The sequence below is a fragment of the Colias philodice genome, chromosome 18 (genome assembly GCF_061535455.1).
Source record: "Colias philodice isolate Cphi_HAF_F1 chromosome 18, ilColPhil1 Martin Lab GWU primary, whole genome shotgun sequence".
Classification (NCBI taxonomy): Eukaryota; Metazoa; Arthropoda; class Insecta; order Lepidoptera; family Pieridae; genus Colias; species Colias philodice.
The window spans coordinates 932,776-945,667 of NC_143103.1; the positions used below are offsets into that span (position 1 = coordinate 932,776).

Here is a 12,892-nt window from a genome sequence, read left to right on the forward strand (position 1 = left end):
GTCTAAAACCTGATAAATTATATACTAAAATCTACATCTTATATCACTCCATTAAAAAAGCTGCATCTAAATCTGTTGCGTAGTTTTAAAGATAAATACGTAACAGACAGACCCAATAAGGACTGCTGTAGTCAAGAAATACTTCTTTTGTGAGTAAGATGTTAACTGAAAACTAATTAAATCAGAATAAAGGTCATCTTAACTCGTTAAGAGTCGTGTTTATCCAACCTACGTCTATTGGTAACACCATATTTATTATTATCTAAATTTTAATACGCAGAGGGCTGTCTGCTCATTATAATATTATTTCAGCAACAACATTATATAGATACTTCAAGTGATACTTAACATTGTTCGCTCCAGCGCTTGCGATGTACTTAAAACTGCGTAACTGTATTAGATTTTGTATAAATCATTTAGACGAAGTTCTATACAAGGGTAGGTACCATAATAAAATAATTATGGGTATATATTTTAATCTTTGATGGTATCTAAACCTACAACGCTACGCTACTAACGTATAAATTAACATACCTACTATTTTTTTCATGTTTTCTCACTGAAATTCGTATAATAAACTTTAGAGGCATTCTGATAGTTCATTATTCTTTTTCAATCAGTTGTATTGTAAGAAATTCAAGTCTAAAAAAATGCCTTGATACTAAATTTCCATAATTTTTTCCTTATTTCGTGTTATGTTCCTTCTTTCGTGAAATTATTAATGTTTACTTTATCAAAAACTTACCTTTGTATTTGAATTTCAAACATTCAATTCAAAATTCTTATTTAATTCTTATTTTACCTATTTGATAGATACATCACACACTTTATTCGCATTAAAACTGCACTAAAGTTATTTTCCGAAAGAGATTATCTTTAATAGTGTTTACTTTTAACCCATCGGGAATTATTGTAATGGTTCAATAAATTCCACGCAATTGTTATGGCTTGCTGGTGCCAAATTGTAATGTACGCTGTAAAAATATTGTAAAATAGCTCAACTTAAAATATGCTAAATTACAGAATTGGGGACATTTATGAGAGGAACATGAGAATTCTTAATATCATTAAAAGTGAAGTCCCATGTCCCCTAGTGGGGTAAGGGGCAGATGCATTATACATCTGTTTCACTGATCGATTTTATTTAAGGACAAGTAGGTGATCAGCCTTCTGTATCCTGCCAGACCGAGACATTTTTTTTTCTTCGTCTCCACCGGGTATCGAACCCAGGACCCCTCGGTGCTACGCTCACGTGTCAACCACTGTACCAAGGAAGCGGTCCTTAATATCATAGTCTAGTGATAAACTTCAGGTTAATGGTTGTATAATTTATTCATATTGGTGTTAATAAACATTTAACAGGTGCAACGGAATGGCGAGGAGTGTTGAATTTAGGAGATAAAGACCCGAGTGAACCAGCTTCGTATGACATAAAAAACTGTTTTTAATATAGATTTGGAATTTAAATTATTTGTATTCCTGAACTTAATATTAACATATTTATCTCGCTTAAGATTTTCAAACTCATCCCTCTTCTTTTTCAAAATTTCCACACTATATTTCATACTAAGAATCTGATATGTGAATAACAGTTAAATATCTTTTTAACTTTTATATACCTAACCTTATAAAAACAACGTTTCATAAATAGCGAAGATATAATATAAATTATCAAAAATAATTTTGATCCACGTACTGGGCTCTATATTGGACTCTATAAAATAAAATTTCATTCATAATTCTAAACAGAATTCATAATTTTCTTCGGATATAAATTTCTATAGGATTCTATTCTATCCTAGTCTTGTAAGTTTTGTAGCTTTGCGTAAAGAAGAAGATAACGTTTTCTAAAAATTCGAGGAAGATCCATTTTGAATATAGTTTAGCAAAAAATAACCCAAGGGCGGCGATTACCATTTCAAAGGTCTAGTTTAGTTTTTGTAAGCAAATAGATATTTCCCAAGAAAACACAAGAAAAAAGTTAAAACCAATCTCTGACGTTTCTTTCCAACAAAGTCAATAGACAAAGTGGAAAGAACAAATAAGTGTGAACTAAACTTTATACGGGTCTTAAGGCGGTTGTGGAGCTCTCAAGTCTACATTTTTATTTTACATTGTCACAAGCGACTTTTGAAATGGCGGTACAGAGATTTCTAATTTTGTAATAAATTTCCTTAATACAAAAGAGAAGAATAAGAAATACGTTAGATTTAAATCTGTCTTTTCTTCGTGATTGAAAGCGTAGGTTCAAATCCAACCTACCAATATATAGCTATTTTTGTTGTCTAAAAAGAAAAGTATTACTTAGTACAAGTTACTAAATAAGGGCATAAAAAGGAAAATAAAAGGCAGAGTAAGTAAAATATAAATATTTATTTATTTCTACATATTTGGTGTAATGTAATACTAAAACGTATACATCCGATTGCTTAAATGCAATACAAATTACAGAATTCATTACTGGTAAATAAATAAGTTATGGCATAGCTATGGTATATAAATGACAGTTTAGATTTATTCATTTGTCAAATTTCGGTATAAATCATCTTCATCATCAAAAGTGGCTGATAAAAGTACCTATATGATCATAAAAATTTGTCTAAACAATATTACAAAAAATGTAATTTGCAATCTATTTATTAATTTAGCAATAACTTTGGCATTATAAAAGCCGAATCCTAGCAATTTTACATGTAATAGCGGACTCCACAATTAATTCAAACTAAATCATTTCAAACATACATATTCATGCCGCGAACAGCATTCGAAAACAACCCAGTTAAATAAAACAAAGGTTCAATCTATAGCTGCATATACTCACAATAAATTAAAAACTGCACAATACAATATCGGTGAGATTAAACAGTCCCTTATTCTAGTAATGGAAATCAATACCCGTATTATAGAAATGTAATCGCTGTATAAGCTGGTAATCTTTGGTATATATACAAAACTAAATACGAAACTAAACATTATCACGCTAATAATACTGCATGCATGCACATCACTAACTCCAAAAATTATGGGAATACGCTTATCTAGGATACTTATGTACAACATTTATATATTCATGTTACTAAATTCTTGGTATGGTAGGGAAACATTTCGTTATTTAAACTGAAAGTTCCATCATATTATGTAAAACTATAAATAAAACCGATGATGAATCACTACAGTTATTAAGTTTTTATCTGTAAATCAATTCCCGAATTTGAATAAAGAATAAATACTCATAATAATTTTCACATAATATCATCCTTCTGTAGATAAAAGACTACTGCATTATTTATATACTTGAAAGAAACAATATTCAATATTTACATTCACATGTAGCAACCGCAAATAATTATAAATCACAAAATTGCAATATTTCTTTAAAGAAGTATATGTGACAATTCATATTATTATCTATATGTGTTTTATTACAATAATCTCTTGTGGAGAACAAAATGATCACTTCTCTAAAAACATCCATAATAATATAAGTTAAATGGTCCTTCTTGTTCATAATCAAGATCATATCCGCTTAAATATCTATAAGCAGAAGGATCTAGAATGTACAAATTCTTTGAGTCACTTCATTTATCTAAGAATCAGTTTGCGTTTCCATATTTCCGTGTCTTATAAATTCAGTTTCGTGAATGTCACCGTCGCTGTGGCTATCTGTGTCTGCTGTAAAAAATACATTATAAATATCAAACAAAAAATAAATAAAATAAATACATCGTATTCAATTGCAATCGTATCTTTGAAATTATTAATTCTGCTGTCTTTGGTTCAGAAAATATTACTAACACAGAATAGTAAATTACTAATAACAATGTCAGAAAGAGTGGTAACAACACAAAAATAACAGCTTAAAATAACAAAAATAAACTCATATAATAAACAGATATAACGTGAAATTAGCACGAGTCAGATCGCTAACCTGACGCCGTGCTATGACGGCGAATTGTATTACGTGGCAAATACTAAGCCTAAGTATTGACACAAATGAAAATCTATACCTACGTAAACAATGACGTAAACGTTAAAAATACTATAAGAAATCACAAAAAATGCTCAATATATAATTGTAAAGTCTCAAATACTTTAAATAATATAGCATACCATGAGATCGGCTGTCGAGCGCCAGCACAGCGAGCGGCGTGTCGTCCAGCACGGCGGACCAGCGCGCCGCGAGCACGCGCGAGCCGCGACCGCGCACCAGCACGGTCGGCGCGCGACTGGCCGGCACGCCGCTGTACATCGACACGCCGACGTTGCGGGTAGTCGCGCTGAGCGGACGATATACAGGGTGTTATCGTTTATTTTGATGTTATTGTATAATGAAATGATTAATTTTTCACTATTAATTATTGTGACATACTGTGTTTTCGTTAAGTAGTAGGACTATTTTTCCATTTTTTATGAATTAACCTAGAAAAGACCGTGGTCGGTCGCGGGGTGTTCACCGCGCACTGTCTCTGTCGATAACTATACAGGGTGTAATCGTTAAGTGTGCACAGTCGATTCTTCCGTTACTATTACAGATATCGAACAACTTTAACAACGATATCGAAATTACTTAACCTAATGAGTAAAATGGCAATAATTCGTTTTTAAAAATTAAACGAGAAATATCTTAATCAAGGAATAATCGCCTGTGCACACTTAACGATTACACCCTGTTTAGTTATCGATAGAGACAGTGCGCGGTGAAAACGTGCGACCCGCGACCGACCACGATCTTTTCTAAGTTACTTAATTCATAAAAAATGGAAAAATAGTTCTACTACTTAACAAAAACAAAGTATGTCACAATAATTAATAGTGAAAAATTAATCATTAATTCATTATTCAATAAGATCAAAATAAAATAATTTCAACAACTTACTTCGATTCAATATCTCGTCTCGGTCGTGTTTTCTTCTTGCACATGACGACCATGGTCACGCAAATGGTCGTTAAGATGGTCAGTAGAACTAATGACAAAGCTGCTCCGACGAGTAAAGCCACGCCGTTGTCTTGAGGAGCTATGGGCACTTGCGGTGGGGCAAGTGTCATGGTTTGCAGCGAATCTAATTTAGTGTGAAATACATATTGTAATATACCTAAATAAATTAGTAAATAACAAGTAAGAGTTTTTACCATTTAATATTCTTATAGGTTTTTGTCGCATCCAAAATAATTAGAAAATAAAGTTACACAATACACAAGACGTATATTATATTTTTATTTATTACAAAATAAAGATCTTATATTTTTAAATAAAACACAATTTCATTGACTATAACATTATTTTGTAGATATTAGCACCATAATACTAAATCCAAAATTTATCTAATTCGTCGATAAGGTACATCATTTATCCATTTAAATATCAGTATACACTATACATATATCCAAGATATTTTTTAAGCTATTGCATAGCTTTTATCGCGGGCCTTGAGCGCGGGGACCGAATCCAGAAATTTAGTAACGAAAAACCTCACGTTCTCCACTCTGACGGGCGCGGAGGTGTGGCTTGAAGGCATAGCATGCAATAGCTTTACCGCGGCAGTCCCCGAGTGCCACACGTCTTTTTTTATTTATATTATACATAACCACTATATAGATCAGGTACCAACCAGGTCTATCCAGATCATCCACAGTCCTAACAGGCACGCCATGTAAAGCCGCGGGTCGTAGAGACCTTCCTCTTGGGTTCTCCGCATAAATGAGGAATGTGTATCGTCCCGGCGATAGAGCGTCTAAAGCGAACTGCGGGGACGCGTCGTTGCTTGTTTTGTACACTGTTTCGGTTAAACCACGGCCGGATATGCCCTAGAATAATGATCTAAAGTTAAAATAAATAAATAATAATTTAAAGATTTTGTTAAAGTTCTAAAAGAAAGAATGCCAAACTTACAACTCAGGTATAATTTTATGTTACGACTATGGGAAAACGTCTGTATAGAGATGTAAAAAAAACTAAAAATGATGGTTTTGTTAAATAATTTTAGTATTAAGAAAATAATACTTTCTGGATATTCCACAAAGCCATCCGGTTCTTAACTAAAAAATGTTGTGTTCCGAAATTAATTGAAAATCTGCAAAATTCAAAATCATTCATTCATTCATTCATTCACAGAACACAGTCAGCAATGACCCTACAATGCTTAAAACACAATTCCTGCCCACCTGGTCATTCATGGTGGAATCGATCTCATTCCTCACATGTTCGTACGGCTTCACTCCCAGGGCTTCCATCACGAACCACTGCGGAAGGCCTCCGTCATGGCCGGCTTCACAACGGATGAAGCTGCCGTCTACTTCACACTTGCTGGGCGGTTCAGGGTAACCTGGTAATATTTGTAAAATTTAGAAGAGTAGAAAAAAAGACGGGTTGCACTCCGGGAGTGCTGGCAGAAGTGAAAACTTGATTATTAACGTTGAGCATGTTTGATATCCATCCGTCTTACGCTTTTTCAATCAGATCACGTGTCCTGACGCAAGTTTAAGATTTTATACCCATTACAGAAAAAGTGCTCAACGCCGCTAAAGAAGTTTTCACTTAAAAAATTCGATTAAAATTCTTCAGAACATAATGCCTGTGACTCCACATAATCGAATTTCTTATAGGTGTACTCTTTCTGTTTTATGTGCCTATAGGAATACACCATCTTTTGAGATGTTGGTTAACCAAAATAAACATTATTTTGATGATGTATTGATGAAACTGGTGAATAAATTTTATAAGAATGATTGAGATATGAGACGTTGTGTGTTCTCCAAGCCACATAAAAGAAACTAACTTCTATCAAGTACATACATACTTGAGAGCTCATGGCATAATATTATGTCAAACTATATTAGAAGTGATCTAGGAAAAATAACATTTTAATTTTCTAGGAAATAGTATTTCCTAGAAAATCGAGACGCATCGAGAACTATACCATTTGCACTATTTGATTTTTAAAGAGGTTTATCTCCAGGAAAAATAATATTCCCCAGTTTTCCTGGTATCTATACAATAGCGAGAACCAAAACCAAACTCTGAGAATCTTTGAACTATTAATATGAGATAATACATTTTCTACCACATGAGTCTATTCGCAGAAATCTTGTATAGCTTGCATCTTATATAATTTCAATTTATCAGAAAATTAAAGGAGTTGTAACGTACACTATTTGTTTAATGTACTATTAATATCAATATTAAAACTAACTTATCTAGTGTACTAATTTACCTCTGAATGAAATTTCATCCAAATCCGATTAGTGATCAGATTTTATGCGTGAAAAAAGGAAAAGAAACACATTGCAAATTTGAATTTATAATTCAGTAGTGATATATATATAGTGATATATATAAATATATATATGAGTAGGAAAGTAATCTACTATTTATTTATTTTTTTTAAATTATATTTTTTACGAGATTTATCAACAATTCTGTCTATAATAACATTACATATTTTTTACGCATTTGTATTTATACAATTTTTATTATCGCAAAATACATACCAGCAGGCATAATCCTGAACAAGCACGGTTCCCGTTGATTCCCGATATCGTTTCTGGCCCAACACGCGAGCCAGCCCAGATCCTCTTCATCATCAATACTTGGCAGACCGTGGATAACTGTGCTGCTTGATCCCATTGTTGTTACGTTGGATACTGGTATCTATGGTAATATTTTATGGGTTGTTTTAATATGCACGTCTTAATATTTAAAATTTTAGTATAGTTGTCGGCACGTAACTTGGCCACTTTTTAACGTAGTAGGGGAAGCTTGCGCATATAAAAATGTACTAAAACTTGATGCGCAAACTTCCCCCACCATGCTACTTTTTTGCCAAGAAGTTTGCCGGGCGCTATATCATCATCATCATATTTTAGTTAAGAGATTTTTTTGCATATTTCATTTACGTAATCTTACACCTATTATTTTATACATCATGCAATACTCATACAGCTTCAGTTGTACTAATATCTACTTCTAAAAAGATGTTTCTTTAATTTAGAAGAATTAAGATTTAATTCGATCCTTTGCTAAGCTTTATTGGCATAAATGTCTAGATTTTACTGAATAAGTGTTGGCTCTTGAATTTATTTGATATTTAGGGTAATTGGATGGAATGAATAAATATCGAATGTTGAATATTAAATCGTTACTTTTGAAGTTTTTGAAGTAATAGCAAACACTCGATTTATCTGTAATCAGATGTCTCATTACTTTTTTTACTATTTTAAATAAAACTGACGTTTTGTCCCGGTTTCAACTGTATTGACCAGTAATAAAAATATAGATAAATTATTCGATAAAGATTTGGCTTACTAATGGTTAAATAATTTTTAAAATTGATCGTAACTGTTCGAGAAATATCAACCAAAAAGTAACTAATTCAACCTATTATTTGTAAAGTTACAAATTTTAATTAACAACAAACATCCTATCATTTCGCAAGTTTACCATTTAATTATTTTCTTCATCCATACCTCTACCATCCCAAAAGACAACACTCACCAACTATACCATCACAGACCTCACCAAATGACCATCTTATACTCACAGGCAGCACATCCTTAGTCCCATTATAAGTCCAATAGAACTTCAAAGGCCCCGCGTCCCTAGCTGAGGGCGCACTGACGGAACATCGCGCACGGACCTCCCCCCCGGGGGCACCCGCGATGTGCTGGACTACACTGCCTGCTGAACATTCTGGTCGAGCTGTTTGACGAGATAAGTAGAAGTATATTTCGCATTTATAATATTAGAATCAAATACTAATAGTATAAATGCGAAAGGTTGTTTGTTTATTACTCCTTCACACAAAAACGGCTGATTTTTAAGAAATTCGATACACATGGTAACTTTGATTAAGATTTAACACATACGCTAAAATCAATAGAGTATATAAATAATCAATAGAGAGAGAGAGAGTAATCAATAGAGTATAGTAGTATTCTTGTTCGTATTCAGTAAACTGTTAACACAATTGAGTTACAAAGATTTTCACTTGTTAGTTAGATTTATCAGTTTTCCTAGAACAATTTATACAGAGAAGTATGACGAGTAAATACTAGTCTTTTCAAATAGTTAGAAATATATTAATAAAGGTTTGCTTTGCACCAACCGTTCGCTTTTCATCATCGATTCTCAGAAATTAATATTTTAAATTAATATTCCAGTAATGCTTTTCCTGTAAAATGTAAATCGCATTTCATTCAGTTTGTTTTTATTTTAAACTATGTTTATAAAGACACTAAATCTTATTTGAGTTCATTTATATCTTTAAAAATAAATTTCCTTATTGGACTTTGATCCATATCCCATAAAAATCATCCAAATTAATTCATGAAAACATTAATCTTACATTTCAAATACGTATTTTCTAAATCACAAGTCAAAAGTAGGTAACAAATCAATTTTATAAGCTTCTTTTGCTTTTGTTTTTCGTGTTTTATATCATGGGATTGTACAATAAAGCGTTTGAAATAAACATAATTAATAAAGTTAAGAAACCCTAAAAACACGCTTTAAATAAATGAAATTATTGTATTGTCACCGATCCTTGATTTAAATGCACAAAGTATGAATTAAATCTCTCCTTTAATAACTCAGGCCCCGGAATCACAGACACAATAGAAAATCTATTGTGTCGTGGACCGATTGGGCCGTTCGGGGCTCAATGGGTTAAAGTGGATCAAAACGTAAGTCAATTATCTACATACAAACACATAGGCCTACGTACTTAATATAAGCGTATAAAACATTTCATACTTACACAACACATTTAAATTCATCGGTTCACTGAGTCCACTGCCCTCCGAGTTCCACGCCCTGCACCTGTATCTCGCGGAATGATGCCTCCTCAGGTTGTGGAGGAACAGCTTCTGGCCCTCTATGGATATACCTCCGATAGGATCATCTCGTACTAAGTGATCCTGTTGATTTTTTTGGGTTTTAATAGATTATATACGTATTATGAAAAACTTACCTAAGTAAGCTTATACCAGGATTAAAATTAAAATAATATTTCGTATATTATGCTTGAAAAAGGGTAAAAAATATTTCGGCTGCAGTTTGGTAAAAGCTCATGTTAATTTTTGTGGCGAATGTATAAAACTAATATAATCCTCGCATTTATCCTCGCAATGCATATTAAAATATCTTCGATACTAATTTGTTCATCGAATTATGTCACATAGTCAAAAGCAAAGCCTCCTTGCATATGTAATTCAAAAAATACGGGTCAAGTACCTACAAGTCAGTATACAATAAAATATTCTATTTATTTGTCATGTACCCTGGTCCCTGACCCAACAACCTTTGCGGATAAAGTCCCTCAGACATAATGATTTACATAACATACATAACATATACTCCGCATATAATAAATGAAACCGTTTGATCGTCGAAAAACTAATTTCACAGCGCGCAGTAAATGGAGCGTTATTATAAAGTTATTACTTTTACGGCATAATAAATTGAATTTTCATGTTGAATTAATTTAATACTAATTACTCGGTCACATGTCGTCACGCCACGAGTTACTTGTAGACTTAACTTTCAATTTGCGTGAACGACTTCACTACGCTCTTGATTTCGAGGCTTTAAAATTTTATTATTGTAAGGACTGTGCTTGAGAGTGTGCTGTAATACGACTGTATAAACACCTCGCTAGAGTCTCTTCTGAATTTATAATGCTTTATGTTTGTAATAGTTAAAATGTTATATATCGTACTTGAAAATGAGACGCCATCATGGAAGTACATTTACATTGATAGAGTACCTATTTATGCAAGCTCCGTTTTTAAGCTATTGCATAGCTTTAATTCAGACTTTGAGCGCGGCGACCCAATGTAAAAATTTCGTAACGAAAAAACCTAACACCCCCCACTCCAACCGGCACAGCGGTGAGATGCTATGCAATAGCTTTACCGCGGCAGTCCTCGAGTGCCACACGTATTTTTTTATTTTTTTTTTCATGGATTTTTATAAAATGATTATCATATTGACAAATTAATAATTTAAGTAGCCGTTTGCCGTAGAAACTCAAAATATGTTTGAAATCCAATAGTAAATAATGTTAATTTTTCTAATAGCCCTTATCAGTTTAATGTCTAGATTAAAACAAAAGCTCTAATAAAACTTATACACATATTATAATAAATTAAAAACTAATAAATGAATGTTCATTAAGTCTGTATTTCAAACGCTTAAGGCAAAATCGCGATATTACATTATCATGAAACATGAAACTAATGTTACCGATACAGGATTATTAGCTAATACCTTCATTATAATTAATTACGACATGGGAAGGAATAATCAAGTTTGTTTAGGCTCAAACATAACCTTACTGAAACTTGTTATCGTATCTCATTAAGAAGTTGTGAAAAACTAAATATGTTCACTGATAACAAGCGAACTAACGTTAATTATAATGTTGAATTATTCATTAAGAATATCCAAGTTTTTTATTTTTCTATGCTTGCTTTTTTGCAGTAGCGAAACATGTTTTTGTGCAAAATAATTAATGTAGTCAGATGTAACGTAATCAACACAGTGATTCAAATATTCTAGCTTTTTGTGTGAATGTGAAAGGATTTTTAATAATTTATGCGCTGAATAAAAAATGTATTTGATACACATATTTCACTTTTTAATTTCAATTTTTTATAGACCCGTTTTTTGACTTAATCTATATCATCTATAACTTCACTGCTAGCCATTTAGATTAAAATGAATTAGTTTATTTTAAGAAGTCAGTGTGGACGTGGCTTGGCCGAGGAAAACTGTGGCATACGCGCTTTCCTCGTTCGAGATGCTCGCTCTAAGTGGACCTACCTTATCTTCAATTGTTTCCATACCTCGAAGCCCTTATAAAAGGAGAAGTTATAAGCTGGTGGGGACGCATCAGCGGAACACAGCAGGACGGCATCTTGGTCCTCACGCAGTTGGCGGCTGTCGCGCGGCTCGATTAAAGATATTTGAGGGATTGGTGGATCTGTAAGAGATGTAGAAATGTATTTGTTTGTAACAATGATAAATCTATAAATTAAATCATCATATTACCCCGACGTTTTGTACACTTTGCAGTGTGCGTGATCACGAGCAGACCTTCTTTAATTTCTTTCTATACTCGCGTAAAATCAAACACAAGAAAATACAATGATGGATATTTTACTACGTTTAACTACGACTTGGTAGCTCCATGACCTAATATTATGTAGTGAGCTCTACAGTGTAATGAGCTCTTCATTGAATATACAATTTATTAATTAAAACCATCAACAGTTATAAACATATAAACATTTAACTCAAGACCTTTTTCATCTAGATAATTAAAAGTTTATAAGATTCCGAGTGAAATTAACGCTAACTTAAGTCTAGGACAACTAAGTTTAGGTAACTTTGCAAACAGTAGGTTAGCTTGTGACAAGAATACTGTAAGCAATTAAAAAGCTCGTGTTTGTAATTATTAGGTGCGAATGAATTAACATAATTAAAAATATACAAACTCATGTTTGGGAAATTGGGAGAGAATTTTTTATGGTTTTAATATTATTGGCTTGTTTCTCTTTAGTGGGAAGAAATAAGGTCTGATGATGATGTAAGACTAGCTTACTGCTCCAAGCAGCTCAACCATTTTTTAAATAACTAGCGGTCCGCCCCGGCTTCGCCCGTGGTACATATTAAAAATAGATGTTGGCCGATTCTCAGACTTATCCGATATGCACAGAAAATTTCATGAGAATCAGTCCACCCGTTTCGGAGGAGTATGCAGACTAACATTGTGACACGAGAATTTTATATATAAGATATTCTAGATTTTCAGGATAGAAAATATAATCTATCATGCAAGAAAACGTCAATTATTGCTCTACAATTTTTTCTATTGTTATGAATTTATATAATATT

At 32.7% G+C, this 12,892-nt stretch overlaps 1 protein-coding gene across 2 annotated transcripts in view; it reads right to left on the reverse strand.

The window, feature by feature from the left end:
- Positions 1–2,379: 2,379 nt before the first annotated feature.
- The window catches only part of LOC149480221 (cell adhesion molecule CEACAM5-like), an 82,112-nt gene continuing 71,599 nt past the window's right edge, over positions 2,380–12,892 (reverse strand). Inside the window, exons 9-17 of one of the 2 annotated variants that reach the window (XM_089706960.1) lie at positions 11,842–11,978; positions 9,753–9,912; positions 8,538–8,695; positions 7,489–7,648; positions 6,163–6,323; positions 5,610–5,805; positions 4,877–5,060; positions 4,111–4,277; positions 2,380–3,669 (exon numbers count right to left, since the gene is read on the reverse strand). In XM_089706960.1, coding sequence (XP_089563086.1) covers positions 3,587–3,669; positions 4,111–4,277; positions 4,877–5,060; positions 5,610–5,805; positions 6,163–6,323; positions 7,489–7,648; positions 8,538–8,695; positions 9,753–9,912; positions 11,842–11,978 — 1,406 coding nt within the window. In that variant the 3' untranslated portion in view covers positions 2,380–3,586. Of the gene's footprint in view, positions 3,673–4,110; positions 4,278–4,876; positions 5,061–5,609; positions 5,806–6,162; positions 6,324–7,488; positions 7,649–8,537; positions 8,696–9,752; positions 9,913–11,841; positions 11,979–12,892 lie in introns of both variants that reach the window. The other variant, XM_089706958.1, reaches the window with a different exon arrangement.